The 18062-nt window shown below is 38.2% G+C and overlaps 1 protein-coding gene across 1 annotated transcript in view; it reads right to left on the reverse strand.

The window, feature by feature from the left end:
• Positions 1–15921, reverse strand: part of LOC139738776 (membrane-bound transcription factor site-2 protease-like) — an 85328-nt gene extending 69407 nt beyond the window's left edge. The window contains exons 1-2 of the mRNA XM_071649415.1: positions 15807–15921; positions 2478–2744 (exon numbers count right to left, since the gene is read on the reverse strand). Of these exons, the coding sequence (XP_071505516.1) occupies positions 2478–2744; positions 15807–15881 (342 nt within the window). The 5' untranslated portion in view covers positions 15882–15921. The remainder of the gene's footprint in view (positions 1–2477; positions 2745–15806) is intronic.
• Between the last annotated feature and the right edge of the window lie 2141 nt (positions 15922–18062).

The following is an 18062-nucleotide window of genomic DNA, read 5'->3' on the forward strand; positions in this document are numbered from 1 at the left end:
TGTATACTGTTATTCACATTTTATTGATGTTGACATTTTATAGCATGTTGTGATAGTTGCTTACTGTAATTTTATTATTTTAAGTGAATACAGGACTAGAACTTTGTGTCGAAAACAATTTTGAAGCCTCCAAAACACACTAGTTTGTTAACTGAAGCCTCCGAAACACACAAGTCTGGAAATTTCAACTTTGTTAAAAATAATCGAATTTCTTTGGGATTTGGATTGATAAATGTTTGTTACCAAGAGATAATTTGGGGCTATGTTTAGAGTGGCTCTTGCTTCTAGAACATTCTTTTTACTTAAAAATAGTTTGTCAGGTACCATTTTTACCTCGTAATTTGAAGTTCACATCCAAATAATTGCAAGAGTGAATATCTGTTGGGGGGAAAGTGTTTTGATATTTCATATATATGTTCACAGCAAATGAAAAGTTGCATTACTCCACCATTTATGTTCATTTGGTTGTTGTGGGTGACCAAAACATTCATGTTGTTTTTACCTAAATTTGTCTCAAATTCCATAATAGTCACTTCATTTTTCATATTTAGCCTAAGAATTAAGCTCTGGAATGACAAAATATTGAAAATATAGACATTCCATTATAAAATAAAGGCAAAGATAAAAATGGAAACATAACTTTAATTTTTTACCCTTGCCACATCAAAGTTACACCCTTTACTGTAAAACTGATCATATTTTCTAAGAGAGCATGTACAGTTGTAGGTCCTATTTGGGGATTTGAGGATGTTTACTTGACACTTTTGACCCTTTTATAAGTTTATGCATAGAGTAAATTTCAAGGTATGGAGGAAAAGTCTAATTTCAGGATTACATAGTACAAGCCTGTAACTTGTCACCTGGCCTCTGCCCCTTGACCTCTGACCTTATGACCCTAAAATTCCAAAGAGAATCACTGTCAAGCAGAACATGCATAAATATGTAACTTAGTTCCATGATGATACCTTCAGCCACTTCAGAGATATGGAGGAAGAAGTGAAATTTAGCATTTTTACTGGACCTTTGACCCTTCTGGCATTAAAACAAGACTTCCAAGAGAATCTATGTGACCGTGCACCCCAAAACAAACAAGAAGTCGCACCTCTTGATTTTACGTGAGAACTCAAGAAAGGTGAAATGGGTGAACCGAGTCAATTTTGAGTTTCCATATTTTCTGAAAGAGCTGTTCTTCTTCTACATTATTTTTGAGATCTAAGGGATCATAAACTGAATGGGGAAATGGGTGTTATGCAGTTTTTCTACAACCCCTTCTTTGCTAGAGTATTGTGATCAGGTTTTCTTAAGAGGCCCCTTTCCTTTCTTGAAAATCCTTTGCACCCTCTGCACTTTGAAGTCTAATAACTTTTGAAAGGATGTATGTTACTGCTCTGAAAGTTGACATTGATCATTGTCAGAATGTCGTAATAGACCATGCTCAATTTAAGCTTAATTTGATAATCCCTTAATTGTTGGTGCTACAGTGGTTAACATCATGTTTTTTCCCTTTCATGGCACAGGTAGCACGGCTTAGTAAAGATTAAGCACTGGCATAGACCCTGTACTTCAGAGCCTCTTTTCTCAGTTCATACTTTACAGAGTGTGTGCTTTCTTTCCAGTATTTATACAGGTTTAATAGGAGAATCCATCTGAATTGAGTTATACACCATTTTAAAGCTTAGAATCTGCTCTTTCAGAATCTGCCCTTAACTAAAAATCCATATCTGGCAACTTTTTGTTTGTTTTGTGATGCAGGGTCACATACCTAATACACTAAGTTTGAAGAAAAATCTTGCAGGCATTGCATTTAATAAATATGAGGGAAAAAGTGAAACTTTGAGGAGTCAACCTTGACCTTTGATCCCACAACCCCAAAATTCCCTAGATAATCACTTCCAATCAGTACATGCATTGCATATTGTACAATGTACTAAGTTCCATGAAGATACCTTGAACCACTTCCAAGAAATGGCAAAAAAGTGGAACATTTAATTTTTTTTTTCACTTGACCTTTGACCTCTGACCTCTACCTCATGACCCAAGACTCTCTCTTAGAATCTTTACTGGGTAGTTCATGAATACACTAGGTTTCAAGAAGATACCTTCAGGCATTGCATAGATATGGGAGGAATAGTGAAATTTTGAGAATTTGACCTTGACCTTTGAGCTTGAGCATCTATACCAAAAAGTTAATAGGCACAACATCACCCACTCATAAATATGCATGCCAAGTTTCATAAGGATACCTCTCATGGTTTTTTAGTTGTCCACAAGATTGATTACAGACGGATGGAAGGACAGACAGAAGAACAGATGGAACTTGGAAGGACGGACAACCCGAAGACATAATGCCTCCAGCGACATCTCGTGGCGGAGGCGCAAAATTAAAAGTGCTGCCTTATCAAAGGCTGCAAGAATCTATCACAAGACAATTCTATCCAAGATCGAAATATGAAGATTGATTGGTATGCCCTACTTACTACTGGAGTTAAAACTTGCTCAGGTTTGTCCTGGGAAAATGCCTTGACCAATGTCATTAGGAGCAGTGCTACAGCAACAAACATCAGACCCACTCCAAACCATGACCCTAGGGTGAACCATGATCGCAGCATTCTCGGCTTGCATTGTCCAAGACGCAAAAAGAGTCGATTGAGTTTGGCAGTGTGGAACTTGATCTGTCCAATGGACACCTGCATTCCACATCGCCCCTTAAATGAAGAATACTGCTCACTGCATCGTTTGTTGGTCTAAGATAAAAGAAAAATACATATAAATCATTCAGCCCTTCACAATTCAAAATGTTTATGCATATGCATTCTAAATTCAGTCTTTTGAATCAAAAACTCTGTATACAATTTGTATGAAATACAGTGGACTCCTGTTACAAGGTCCTCAGGACTGGCAGTTTTCTATCATTATAACGAAATCTTGTGATAACCAAACAAATCAACAACAAAAAACACAGCGGATATCTTCTTTTATGTTGCAGCCTGAATTTTTACCTTGTTGTGACTGGAATTTTGTTATGATCATGTTCACTCTACCTGTATTACAAGAGTGCACTGTATGCACTTATCATAACCATCATCACGTCCTCATGAGTACCATCTATCCTTCCTACTAGGAGCATCATTCATAATGGACCATTGAGATTGAAGTACGATGTACGAAAATTTAATGATCATGTGTGAGAAACTAACAATCACTTTCTTGAACATGGTACAAATTGTCATCACTACCTGTTGCCATTATTTTGTTTCCTTGTCAAATATCATGGAGTGTGACAACAATATGCACTAGAGTCAAACTTGCTTACCACTCAAAATGAACTTTGCTAGTTTCAAAAGCCTTTATTCCATTCTACAATAAAATTGCAGTGCCATATTCTCAAGCTTTATTCTCCTGACACTTTGAAATTCCAGGGATATTAAAAGTCCTGCACGTTGCTTTCCAACATTAGCAATGTAGGAGTTCATTATCATGTGATTTAATACACTTAACTTTGCCTAAGTAGGCTCAAGGGGATGATTCATGTGTATCTTATTGGCAATACACACTTTATTTCCAAAATGCCTGAAGTAGTGGCATAGAGTAAGGCCTGGTCCCACTGGCCGATGGACACAAAACGTATGCAGAAGGGACACAGCGGACGAGCAAAATTTCGGAGATGGCTCCATCCGCTTTCACTCGCTCCAGAAATTGACAAAATTGGCAAAAATTGACGAAAACAGAACAGCATGATTTTATTATTTCAAACAAAATATTTCAAACTTAGTTATGTGAAATTCATGAAAAATTATTGTTAACATAGATTCATATGTATTTTTAAATCAAATATACCATGAACTTCACATCAAATAGGCACGGTCCTTTTCTAGCTTCCGTCCGTGTTGCGTACTTCTTAGCGTACAAACCACTCTCGCGTGCGAATTCTTACCATACTATAATGTACACAGTACAGTGCACTCCCGTTATAACGAAATGCTCGGGACCGGCAGTTTTCTTTCGTTATAACGAAATTTTGTTATAACCGAACAAATACAATATAAAACGAAAACAAGGAAGTCACGGATATATTATGGTCTGTTTGTTGAGTACTCATCATACACTGGAAAGCTTTGTGAACAATAAAACAAACAGTTATTCAATTTCGGATTATTGTATTACAATAACGCAAGTTCCCCTCGGAAACTGCGTTACACACGGAGCGAACACGAAGTGATGTGACGCGTTTGCCCATGCAGAGACGCTATAAATGCTTGTTCCGCTACGTATTTTCGGAAGCGATCCGCATTTCGTTATAACGAAGCACATTTCTTTTGTTTTTCTTCGTCAGTGGTGCTCGGAAAAGGCTTCATTATAACAAAAATTTCGCTATAACCGTGTTCGTTACAACCGAATTTTGTACAATAGACTTTAATGGCCATTATTTTGGGACCAGAAGTTTTACTTCGTTATAACCGTGTTCGTTGTAATGGAAATTCACTGTACTCCGTCTAGCTGAGTTTGGCGTTAAAACCGAAGATAACCTGTGCATAAGAGAGTTGAATTCTTCAGAAAAAATATTGTCTGTATCTCGATATTTCTGTAAGCACTTTCCTCAAAAAAAATATGACGTCTGCCGGGCAGGGTAAACACAGGGGGTCATAGGGATATGATTTCGCTCCACTTTGCCGTGCATGTCCAGTCGGCACTGGCAGCAGCTAGCTCAGTAGCACTGTACTGCAGTCCAACCCCGGCTGCAGCCCCACCGTAAATGAAACATATAAGCTCGCCACTTTTCTTTCCTCTCTACAATTTTTTTTCCTCGGTTCTCTTCGAAGTCGATGCTCGAGGTGTTTCTGTTTTATAACTCATGTGAGCAAATGGTCAGGATTGCATCTGGCTTCAGGAGTTTTCTCAGTTTATAACCGAGGGCCACAGCCTGCCGGTCCAAGTAAAAACATTGCTTCTCAAATGGTCCACGCACAGGTAGGTCACAACACGATATCGAAATTTTGTAGGCCCTAAGTTTATGTTCGGCTTCGTTGTACCGAGATTTCCCAGCCATACAGCTCACCTTTCACGATACTTTTGTGGGTCTGGGATGGAAAAAGGATTTTCCTGGGAAATTTTCTGCATGATTCGAGCAAAACTACTGATGTAAGATAGCCTGACCAGACGACGCTGAATGCGGTCGCCCCTCTAGTGTACTAGTAGGTCTGTGTAGAACCGTTTCTACCTACAATCTGTACATACTAGAACATGCATGCGCGGCAACAGGGCTGCAGCTGCGCTTGTGATAGACTGAAAAAGTGCGAAGGGCAAACCGCGTACGGGGTATCTACCGTAGACCTAGTTGTACCGTCCACACGTGTACTGTGCTAATATACAATACACGATACACACACACACACACACACTACATAGAAACAATGTCAAATACTAGTAGCCACCGACTTCTTCATGCATCCGGGTAACTATGGAGCGTACGGATAACGAGCAGAACACGGCTGGGAAGAGTTGTGCCTCGGTAACGTCTGACTCTCCGACAGGATTTGCTCATTAGAGTATATTCACCATGCAGATTCACACTTTTTCAACCAAAATTTACGAGCTTATTTGGTGATTTGAAAGTTTGTTTTTGGTGAAAGTAGTTCATTGGAGGTACCAACAACATATTTTTTTCAAATTCGTGAGGACTGCCTCACTTTAAACGGATGTTCATCAGAAGCCTAGTGGATGAAAGCGGATGGAAGTGGATGAAAGCTCCGAAGGGGTTACCAGAGATAATTGCGAAACGGACGCATAGCGGAAAGAGCGGATGCAGAGTGGATGAAGCGGATGCATCACGTACACCTAACGGAAATAAACGCTTTGTCCCTTCTTAATACTTTATATACGAGATGCATACGCTTACATCCTTTCTATTTCTGTGGTATTAACGATGTACAGACATTCCATGTACCATATCTTTCCTCCCTTTTTCCGTTTTCAGCTGCAGCAGATGTGAGTTGCGAGGATGCCCAGAGGATGCAGAGAGGATACAGCGGACATTTAAGGGATGATAACGGACATACCGGTACAAAGTTTGTTGCTTGTATGCCGTGGATTTACATTGTACACGTTGGAAAGTTCATCCGTTCTAAAAGTTTTAAGCAGCTTAAAAATTTTTTCTGAGGATGAAATCACAGTGGACGGATGCTCGATGTATAGAGCGTATGAAACACGTAAGCGATGAGTACACAGCGGATGCGTAGCGTTTTCCAACGGATGGCAAGATTTTTTTTTACATTTTACATCCTCTTTGCATCCGTAAGTGCAGTGGGACCAGGCCTTTAGTCCCCAATTCAGAAGGGATACTTATCATCACCCACAGCAAATATCTGAGCTGTGGTTCTAGAAAATTGTAATCCCTTCAGTTTACATACCAAGTGCCAGCAGGGAAAAAAGAGGTGTATTTCTTACATTCCCCTCTTTTACAATTGGGCCATTCTCCGAAAAAGTGTGCAAACATTTGTACCAATGACAAAAATTCCGCATCAAAGATCTCATTAATTTTTTATCAATTCAGAAACTTTAATCCCTCTTAGGAATACTATCAATGGGTGATTTTTGAAAGCTCATATTTTTTCTAGAAATATTTCCAAACTCAGAGTCCCTTTGGTGAATGTTAAAGCCACATAATGAGATGTCTTACCAAAGGTAGCACCTTCGAAAATCGTTCATTGTCTGCTTATTTCTTGCTTTAAAATGGAAATGCTTAATGTAAAACTACAAGCTTAAAGATAAACAAACATCATGGAAACATTGTGGAGTCAACCTTGGTCTAATCTGTAATGAAAATGATCATGATTCATAAAGTGAAGGTCAAATAAAAATCAAGAACATGTATGTATTTCGGCTTAAAATATGTTACCCTAACTTTACTTTTTACCTGCATTTGAATTATATGTTGTACATCAATAATTTCATTGATTATGCATAATGGAAACATTATGAATTAGTATTACACTTCTCGTTAATAGCAAATGCCAGGTAGCATCTCTGTCAGACTAGATACATTTTGGATCGAAAGAAGAAAGGTGTGTGGTAATGTATTTTACAGTGACACATTAGCAGTGCCATTAGCATACATTTGTAAATAATGATATAATTTCAGACCCAACACCAATCATGCCAATCAATTCATTTTAGCTCGCAGGAACATCACAATATGTCTATTTTTGTTAAAACACCGCACTTCTAAATGTAAAGAATGATCTCGTCATAGATAGAAGATTAGATACACTCTTCAATAAAGCTTTGAGATATTTGTGAAATGCAAGAACCAAACAAACACAAATCTAAAATATACTTTCTCTGATTTTCCAAAATTTTGTAATCACACTGAAGACGGTAAAAATGATGTTGGAAAAGATTTCTGTGCAAATGATATACATGAATTAAATTTTCCTTTGTTCCTGTCTGTAATGAATTAGGTCATAAGAATCGATAAATGATGGTACCCGTAACATGTCTGACAAAATTAGCATTTATAGTGGAGCGGCATAGCTTGAAAAATTAGAGGAATTGTGCATTTTGTGATAAAAGCACCAAATTTCGCACATATGTTGACAATTACATTTCAAATAAATTCAGATATTGGGCCATCGTAAATAGCGCCCTCAACGGCCATGGCAGCCATTTTTCAAAATGGCCGCCATAAATGCCATTTTTCGTAAAAATTTACAAATTTCAGAAGGGAAAATCAATAAGATTTTGCAAACGAGTGGGAAATAACATTCAAAATAAATTTAGTTATTGGGCCACGGAAAATTACGCCCTCAATGGCCATGGCAGCCCTTTTTCAAAATGGCCGCCATAAATGCCATTTTTCGCAAAAAATTAAAAATTTCAGAAAGGAAAATCAGTTAGATTTTGCAAATGAGTGGGAAATAACATTCAAAATAAATTTAGAAATTGGCCCATCGTAAATAGCGCCCTCAACGGCCAGAGCAGCCATTTTTTCAAAATGGCCGACATAAATGCCATTTTGCTTTAAAATTTACAAACTTCCGAAGGGAAAATCAATAATATTTTGCCAACATGTCGGATATAGCATTCAAAATAAATTCAGATATTGGGCCATTGCAAATTGCGCCCTCAACGGCCATGGCAGCCATTTTTAAAAAATGGTCGCCATAAATGCAATATTTCGCAAAAAAAATACAGATTTCAGAAGGGAAAATCAACAAGATTTTGCAAACGAGTGGGAAATAAAATTCAAAATAAATCTAGATATTGAGCCATCGCAAATTGCGCCCTCAACGCCAATGGTGGCCATGTTTAAAATTGGTTGCCATAAATACCACTTTTTTTTCTCTGAATTTACTTATTCCAGATGGAAAAGTCAATAAGCTCTTGCACTCAATTTAAAAATTTCGTTTGAAATATATCTTGCGCTTATGTATTACATTGTAAATAGCGCCCTCAATTGCCATTGCAGCCATTTTTCAAAATGGCCACCATGGATTCCACTATTTTTTATTATCTGATTTCACAAAAGGAAAAGTCAATAAGATTTTGCACACAATTTGAAAATTATGTTTCAAATAAATATTTGTATTAGATTCTTATAATACTGCCCTCAACGGCCATGGCCGTCATATTCCAAAATGGCTGCCATTGTCATAATCATTTTGTTTTAAAAGATGGTAATTTCAGAAAGAAAAATCAACAAATGTGTACATAAATTGAAAATCATGTTTAAAATCAAACAATATATCTAGATTGCATTAACTCTAGAAATTGTTCCTTCGCAAATTTTCAAGAAGAAAAAATTGCTAATAACGGTAATTGCAGCCATTTTCCAAAATGGCTGTCATAGATGCCATTTTTCTTTTATGAAGATGTCCTAATGCCGGCAGAAGGCAATAAACATCTTTTTTTTTTGCGCAAGTTGACAATTACATACAAAGAAGTTTAGACATTGAGCCATCATAAGCTGTGTTCTCAATGGCTTTTTCAGCTAATTGTCAAATTGGCTACAATACACTTTTCTTTATTTTTGTCTTGAAAATTTGCTTAACTTCAGAAGGAGAAGACAGTAGAATACTCACGGAGACATTATATAACCTGAAATATGGTGTTAAAGAAATCATTTGAGGAACAACTAAAATAAACAAGGCAAATACTTATTGATTATATCTCACCAATGATGAATGCATACTTTATGTGGCCAACATGAAAAATTTCCGAAAAAAAAGAGTACCGTAAAACGGGGTGAATAGGGACAAATTTAAAGTATTCATGATTGTATTTTTTTTCATGCAGCCCAGAGACTCAATCTTATGTGGGGATTTTATGTCCACCTAAAATACCTTTAATTTGGTATTGTGAAAGAAAATAAATATTTTGGGGAAAAGTATGATTTTTGATAAAATGATGCTGTCCCTTTTGACCCCAAATTTGGGGTCAACAGGGACAACACTAATTTTGATCAAAAAAAAGCTGTTTGGAGGCATTTTTTTTTCAATCCATCCCATGAATTGGGTTAAGAGAACAACTACAGAGTTTAAAAATGATATACAAACATTTAAGAGCAATCTATTCCATTGTTAAATCAATCTTTAACAAAATTTCAACAGCCCAACAAAATGAGCTGATATAAAAAAATGTGACCCATCAGGTCAAAGGTTAAGATTGAAAAGTAAGTCAAAACTTTACTAATCCATTGAATTACACTCAAATATCAACCCATTTCTTCTTCAAGTGGCAAATCATGATGTACAATCTTATTCATACACTCTAAATTCACTGTAACTTGACTCTATGATGTCGGGAATATTTTGGGAGTTCTTACAGCAATTATAAGCTGGCACCTATAGTATGGGTCTGACCCAAACAGACGTGTTGTTGGCATTAAAACATGCAGAAGACAGAGAAAAGGGTCATGAAATACAAGTGGAAAAGTCCTAGCCTGTCTTAGGCAGTGAAAAAAATACCCGAGAGGGTGGGTGGGGCCAGGGTTCCCAGACCCTTCCTCCCCAAGTTAGGGTTAAGACAGCGAAGTTCACTCTCATCTATGTATACAAAAGTGAAGCCACATATCCAAAGATCTTATTGCTCTCTTGTCAAGAGATTTAGAATAAAAATTCACACTTTTGGAAATAGCTGGACATAACAAACATTTAGAGCAATTTATGACATTATAATAGTTAATCATACAGAAAATTTAAAGGGCCAATCAAACGACACCATGGTGTCCCTATTCACCCCAGTCTAACTGATTTTTTGCTCAAGAGAAGAAAAAAACTGCTGTCACAAATTCCTGTTGAAATAATTATTTCAAAATTAAAGGTATGTTGTAGGACCTAATAGGCTAGATTCATGAACCTTTTTTAGCAGATTTCATTAATCAATGGCCACAGGAGCAGAAAAGTTTTGACCGCCCTGATTTTTTTGTGATTTTTTGAAAACTTTTTATTTGGACCTCCAGTACCCTTTAAAAAAATTTTCACATCAGGAGGACCACTTTCTGGACACTGTTGGATGGTCCTTCCATCCTGTAATAAAAATAAGAAAAAAAGTTCAAGCAAATTTGAAACATGCACATTCAAAAAACTTTTTTCGGTTTTGTCCCTATTCACCTCGCCGTCCCTTTTCACCCCGTTTTACGGTAATATGAATATCCAGGGATAATGGCGCCATGTATTAACTTTGACAGTAACACCATATCATTGAATATATGGGACTATATGACGTGTATCTATTCTAAAATGTAACTTCCTAAATATTCTTAAGACAGGTACGAAAAAATGGCCTTTCATTTTAGGAAAAAAGTTAATGTACTTCCTATGCTTCATAAAAATACATACCTTTGATATTCATACTGTTAGCCGTCACACGCGAAATACTGCAATTAAAACTAAACTGAAAACATGAATTTAGAACTAACCCATCAATGAAACACCAGATTGCATTAGATATAATGGCTGTTTAGCAGTATTCTATTGCTTTCTCCTGGAATAAGCAAAGAAAAAAAAAAGGAATGTGTGGACGCAATTTTGACAAAGAGCTGCCATAGCCGTTGGGGACAATGTTTAAATGGTGGCTAAATATCTTCATTTCAAATTCAAACTTGAATTTATTTGAATTTCTTTTGTCAATTTGCACAAGAAATTGTATTGCCTTCCTCTGGCATTATCATATTTTCAAGAAATAAATAGCATTTATAGTGACCATTTTGGAAAATGGCTGCCATGGTCGTTGATGGTGTCATTTGTAATAACCTCATATATTATTTTCTTTTGAATATGATTTTCAACGTAGTGTATGTACAAATTTCATTGATTTTCTCTCTGAAATTAGCAAATCTTTCAAAAAAAGAAAAGAAAAATGCTGAGAAGCAGACATCCATGGCGGTCAGCATGGCCCTTGAGGGCGCCTTCTAAGAAGACCTTATACTTAAATTTATTTTGAGCATAATTTTCAACTTGTTTGCAAAGTATTATTGACTTTTCCTTCTGACATCAGCAATTTTATTTTTTATTTTTTGCCAAAAACGGGTGGGGGGGGGGGGGGCATTCATGGCAGCTGCTTTGAAACTTGGCTGCTATGGCTGTTCAGGGTCCACTTTTGGATGGCCCTATTATCAAATTCAGTTTGAATGTAATTTTCCACCTTTGTGGAAATTCTGATTGACGCCTGCAACATTTTACCAAAAAAAAGACATTCATGGTGGCCATTTTAAAAAAATGGCTGGAATGGTCATTGAGGGGGCAATTTGCAATGGCCCAATAAGTTTACTTTTGAATGTAATTTCCCACCTGTTTACAAAATCTCATTGGCTTTCCCTTCTTATTTTAGTAAATCTTTTCGAAAATATTGCATTTATGGCGGCGGCCATTTTGAAAAATGTCTGTCATGACCGTTTAGGGCGCAATTTCCGATGGCCCAATATCGAAATTTATTTTAAATGTCATTTCCCATTTATAACCCAAATTTCATTGACTTTTCCTTTTGAAATTAGCATTCTTTTTAATGAAAAAGTGGCACTTATGGTGCCCATAAAAAAAAAAAAATGGCTGCCACAGCCATTGAAAGCACAATTTTCAATTGCCCAATATCTGGACTTATTTTGGATGTAATTTCCCGCTTGTCTGCAAAAAAGAGAAAAAATGGCTTTCCCTTCTGAAATTTGCATTTCTTAACAAAAAATGGCATTTATGGCGGCCATTTAAAAAAAAATGGCTACCATGGCCGTTGAGGGCGCAATTTCCGATGGCCCAATATCTAGATTTAATTTGAATGTAATTAACATTTATGGGCAAAATCTTATTAACTTTTCCCTTCTGAACTTTGCAAAATCATCGAAGAAGTGGCACATTAGACAACCATTTTGAAAAATGGCTATCATGGACGTTGAGGGCGCAATTAACAATGGCCAAATATTCAAATTCATTTTGAATGTAATTTTCCACTTGTTTGCAAAATCTTACTGGCTTTTCCTTCTGGAGTTGGAAAAATATTTTGAAAAAAACGCATTTATGGCGGCCATTTTGAAAAATGGCTGCCATGGCCGTTGAGGGCGCTATTTCCCATGGCCTGATATCTAGATTTATTTTGAATGTAATTTTTCCATTTGTAACCACAATCTTATTGACTTTTCTCTCCTAGAATTAGCAAATTTTACGAAAACATGGCATTTATGGCAGCCATTTTGAAAAATGGCTGCCATGGACGTTGAGGGCACTATTTACGATGGCCCAATATCTAAATTTAATCTGAAGGTGATTGTCAACCTGTGTATGAAATTTGGTGCTTTTATCACAAAATGCACAATTGTTCGGCTATGCCGCTCCACTATTATGTTCGTTCATTGACACATTAAACTACCAATTTACATCAAACCCCTATCACTCACAAAGGTGATTCCAAACCTGATGCAATACGGTAGACGTTAAATCCTATAGTCATTTTAAGAGTATAAAAACATGTACATAGACCCTAATATTAATAAAGGAAGTCCTCTTGACTTTAACCATAATACTGTGAGCACATTTTATATTGTAGATAAGATGCAAAATTCTAATGAACAAAGGTAGATCTTTCATGTAAATTTTAGAGTTGCATTTGCTGTGAAGCTGACAACACAAGTTGGGTACCCTGAAAGCCCTGAAAGTCCTCCTTGGGCTCCTAAATTGACTTTGACATCTGGACATTAAGTTATCATGGTGCAAAACACACAACAAAAAACACAACAAAGCAGAAATAAAATGGATTTGTAACATAAATGATTAACTGTAAAGTGGAAATTTTCACGGTGTTGAAATTTTCACATATTTCGCGCAACCAGGAGCTAGTGCGAAAATAAAAGCACACGTATATTTTTGCCTGCCATATGCTCCACTAGTTGAGGTCTTGATTCGGCGAAATTAAATATGCTTTTGTTTTTCTTTGGAAGCCCCCAGACTGTTTAGTATTAAATGCATTTATGGCCGCCATATAACCGCAGCAGCGACCCCAATACTTGTACGTAACGTATTAAATGTGTACAGTGCCCCGCGCCGAGGTTAGCCGCCACAGTGCTCTGAAGCATTGTGAAGTAAGGGCCGTGTTGAACCCACAAATGTAAAAACACCCACAAATGTAAAAGTACATCACCCACAAATAAAATATGTAAAAATTGCCCACAAATGTAAAAAACATCACCCACAAATGTATAAAGTTTCAAGCGCCCACAAATGTAAAAATGAACAGCGCCCACAAATGTAGAAAATGCCCACTGATGTAGTAAAAAATTCAAACATCAACCACAAATGTAGAAAATTTTTACATTTGTGGTTGACTTTCTACATTAGTGGGCATCTATGTAGACTGTTCTGCTGTAGTACTCCCTACATGTGTACCAGTAGGATGAATTCATTTTTTTTTTTTTTGGGGGGGGGGGGCCTGAACACAGGGGCTGATCCAGGAATTCTGTAAAAGGGGAGCGCCTTTACCAATTTTAAGGCCCTGTCACACCTTTCAAGGCAAGCTACGTATGCGAGCTACATGTAGCTTGTTGCGAGTAAAAAGATTTTCCAGCATGCTAGAGAATTTTCTGGATGTTGGCGAGTTCCGTACTTGCGTCATGCGTCTTTATACCTGTAAGACGTGTGCTACTTACTACCTGCTGCTTGCGTGTAGTCCGTGTGACCTGCGTGAGAGCTTCGAAACCGATTCGTTTTCGAATACGCGGACTCATTACTGAAAACAGATCGGTTTCGAAGCTCTCACACAGGTCACACAGAATACACGCAAGCAGCAGGTAGTAAATAACACGCCTCTAGCAGGTAAGATGTCACGCAAGTACAGAACCCACCAACAACATCCTTGTCCACCCGCAGAAATTGTCCTGCGTGCTGAAAAATCCCTTCTCGCAAGAAGCCCCAAACATCCTTGTCTGCCTGCAGAAAATTTACCTGCGTGCTGAAAATTCCCTACTGGCAACAACAGAGCTACCAAGTCTCACGCATTTAGGGGTCCTCTCACGATCTCACGCATGGCATCCATTTTCTCACTCATTGGGACATAGGGTTCTATAGCTCAAAGGATTGTGTGATAGTGGCAATGGAAACTATGTCTGTTTTGTCTTTCAAAATAACCAGATCGAAGCACCAGATCGCACCACTGAGCTAAAAATTGAAAAGCTCCCTACCGTGGGAGGGGAACACCCTCCCACCCCCAACCCCGCCTGGTCGCTTCACTCCCTCGCTCACGTGCACGCAAGCCGAGACGCCGATCCCAAGTCATGAAAATCTCACTCATAAAATTTTTTTGAACTTGGCATCTCCACGACAAGCCCGTGGCCACATAGCTTGCCCGGAAAGGTGTGACACGCAGCACACCACATGCACAACACATTTACAGACATGTGTACACACACACAACACTCGTACACAGTCCATATAGTTTACTTTTTAATACAAGAAGAGCAACCGCCCCTGCTAGTAACTATACACAGCCCAGTCGCTGTACATAGGTACGTCGCAATAGCATACTTACAGCGTCTGGTCGGGCTACAAACAGTACCGATACCTACTAGAAGAAGTAAATTATGTGTATGATCTAACACTGTTAGACCTACAACGTATTTGTCGTTTTTACATTTGTGGGCGACGTTTTGGAATCAGTTCTACGTTAGTGGGCGTTTTCTACATTTGTGGGCGATGTCCAATTTTTACATTAACGTTAGTGGGCAATTTTCTACATTTGCGGGTGATGTATTTTTACATTTGTGGATGTTTTTACATTTGATGTGGGTTCAACAGGCCGTAGAAATGTAGGACTAGAATGCATGATTGCCGGAAAGTCAACGTCGATATTCCTAGATTCTCTTCAAATTCACGCGAGTAATTAGGGAGCTTTAGATTTTAGATGCGCGGACGTTCATAAGGGAAAAAACATGATCTGAGGTGTAGTGCGCGTGCGCAGCAGCGCGGGTCATTATACTGCGCACGCTCAGAATATGTTTTTTTCCCTTTGAACGTCCGCGCGTCTAGAATCTAAAGCTCCCTATTACCACCAAATGAGCTTTGACATCTGCATGGATAAGAAAGTAGAATCTACGTAATTACGCGCCGGTCCGGTCGGCCTTCTTGCTTGCCTCACGTCGTCGTCGTCACTCCAGCCAGCCGCACCTTACATCAATATGTGGGACTACAGAAAAACTAAACTAACGCGTGTTAAAACTGCGGAACTAAACTAACCATTAAGCCCCCCCCCCCCCCCCCCCCCCCCCCCCCCCCCATGAGTTCATAAGCGCGTGAGTTCCGTTTTTTCTTTAACTACAACTTGATGCTTACCCTCAAATACACATCCACCAAGTAAAGAGAAGACCAAAAGCCAAGTACAAGAGCTATCCATGTGGAGCGTAGCATGTTTACATATCACTATCAGTACCACTGGATACTGGGCACTGGTGGATCCGGTACCGGATGCGTGGTTTTTTAGACGGCACAGATTGGGGACCCTAACCCTAACCCTAACCTAGCCCTAACCCTAACCCTAACCCTAAACCCTAACCCAACGTGTTTCCCATAGGTTTAATACGCGCCATGCCCCAATCTGTGCCGTCTTTTAAAAAAACGCGTCCCGGATGCGATTTTTTTTTTTTTTCTGTAACCCTAACGCGTCGAAATTGCCAATTGTGTCACTTGAGCAAAGACTATCGGTGTACTGGCTGGTTTTTGTACGCATGCGCGTGGACTTCGTTAGGCATACTGTAATATTTACTATAGTACTGTCGCACAGTATAGAGGATGCATGCAATTCAATTCAATTCAATTCAGTAGAACATTTATTTCCAGATCAATTCGTGTAACAGCAGTAACAATTCAGTAATGACAAACTGGAGGTGACAACACAGTAAGTACAGCTTGAAGTGAGTGCACCTTTAACATTTGAAAATGTAGTTGAATCTGATTGATCAACATAGCTAAAAAGACATTTTTTTTTTAAATATACATATTTACGAGACGAAGTACAGATACACAAGAGACTAAAGCTAGGGATGCAGGAGGGAATACAGATAGGAAGAAGGAAAAAGAGAAAGAAAAGAAAAGAGAAGAAAGAAAAAAATACATTAAGGAGAGGTAAAGAGAACCTAAAACACACACTTGTAATACTAAAACAAACAAGGCAACATTGTACATACATGTACATGTATTTCATTTTAGTATTGTAACGTAACCGTAAGTATCTTCTAGTTTCTCTCTCTCTGAACAGTCAGTAGACAGTATCTTATATACGATGTATTCTATGTAGGCTCTACGGTCACGGCCTTTACGTTAAAAATCACGCCAACAAACCACGCCACATCATAATCGCAGAATTGATCACACTAAATCACGCGAATCATAACGAGTTCATGAAGATAAAGAACTTTATTACCGTATATGACGATCCAGTCGACACAAAGTGGGTGTGAAGCCGACGCCTAGCACCTAACACCTACACACGTAACCCTATGGTAACTCGTAGGTGACGATTAGTCTGCCGGAGAGAATTCAGACAGCACGTCCGTCCGCTGTAGTGAACGCTCAGCAACTCCCTCCAACTACGCGGACGCGCTCGCAGATATACCCATAGCATAGCATACTACGAGCGCTAAGCGCGTCCACCCTTTACACATGTACTATAATTAGTTGCCGAGCGCGCACGCCCTTCCAATACACGTACACGTAAGCTATATACACAACATACTTGTACGCAATCTACTTAATCGTCATTTCATTACATTGCCCCTCCCTTAGAATAGTCAGTCCCTTGACTATCTATCCTATGGCTTGTTTGAATAATAAAACGACCAACTCCGGACATCAATTTTTTTTTTCTTCCAGGCAATTAGCCTAGCAGCCTCTTCACTTATATTCTTGTAATCATGCCAAAAAATTAAGTACATATGAATATGTTACAAAAACAAATTCTCTCCTTCAAGGAATTACTGAATACACGTATTTACACAAACTAGTGTTTCAACATTTCAAACGTTATATGAACTCCTCTGCTAACAAGGCACTTGCTACCAGCATGTGTCGGGTTTCAGCCCCTCAAAAAGCAAAATTGATGAGGTATTAAAATGTTTCACTGTTCCGTATCACTAGTCCTCCGAATACGCATCATTGTTAGAACGCTATAGTGCAACAGTTCAACAATAAAATCTTTTTGTCACCTTGACAACTGTGGAAGACAATCAAAAAATCTAAAACATTAAAGACTTCATAACCTCACACTTCGTACAACATCATGAAATGTCTTTTGACTCCATAGAACACCTTGTAAACATGTCATTTTCCGTGTCAATTACATCTCCATGCCACGTGACTACCACCGCCCTCTATAGGCCGGAAACGTTTCTCAACCTCAACTTTTAACTACAACTGTACTTATCGGAAATGTTCAGATACAAGTTCTCGCAGGAACTTTCAAGGTAAGAATGTTTACCTGAAACTGATAAAAATTGATGTGTATAAATTGTTACACAACAAGAAAGAAAAACAACAGTCTTTGCAACAAAAAACTGAGTACAGCGTCCCTTAAAGTTCACATGTCCTTCTTTA

This window comes from Diadema antillarum, unplaced genomic scaffold, assembly GCF_040938485.1.
Source record: "Diadema antillarum isolate AM-2024a unplaced genomic scaffold, OU_Dant_1.0 seq00000768_RagTag, whole genome shotgun sequence".
NCBI lineage: Eukaryota > Metazoa > Echinodermata > Echinoidea > Diadematoida > Diadematidae > Diadema > Diadema antillarum.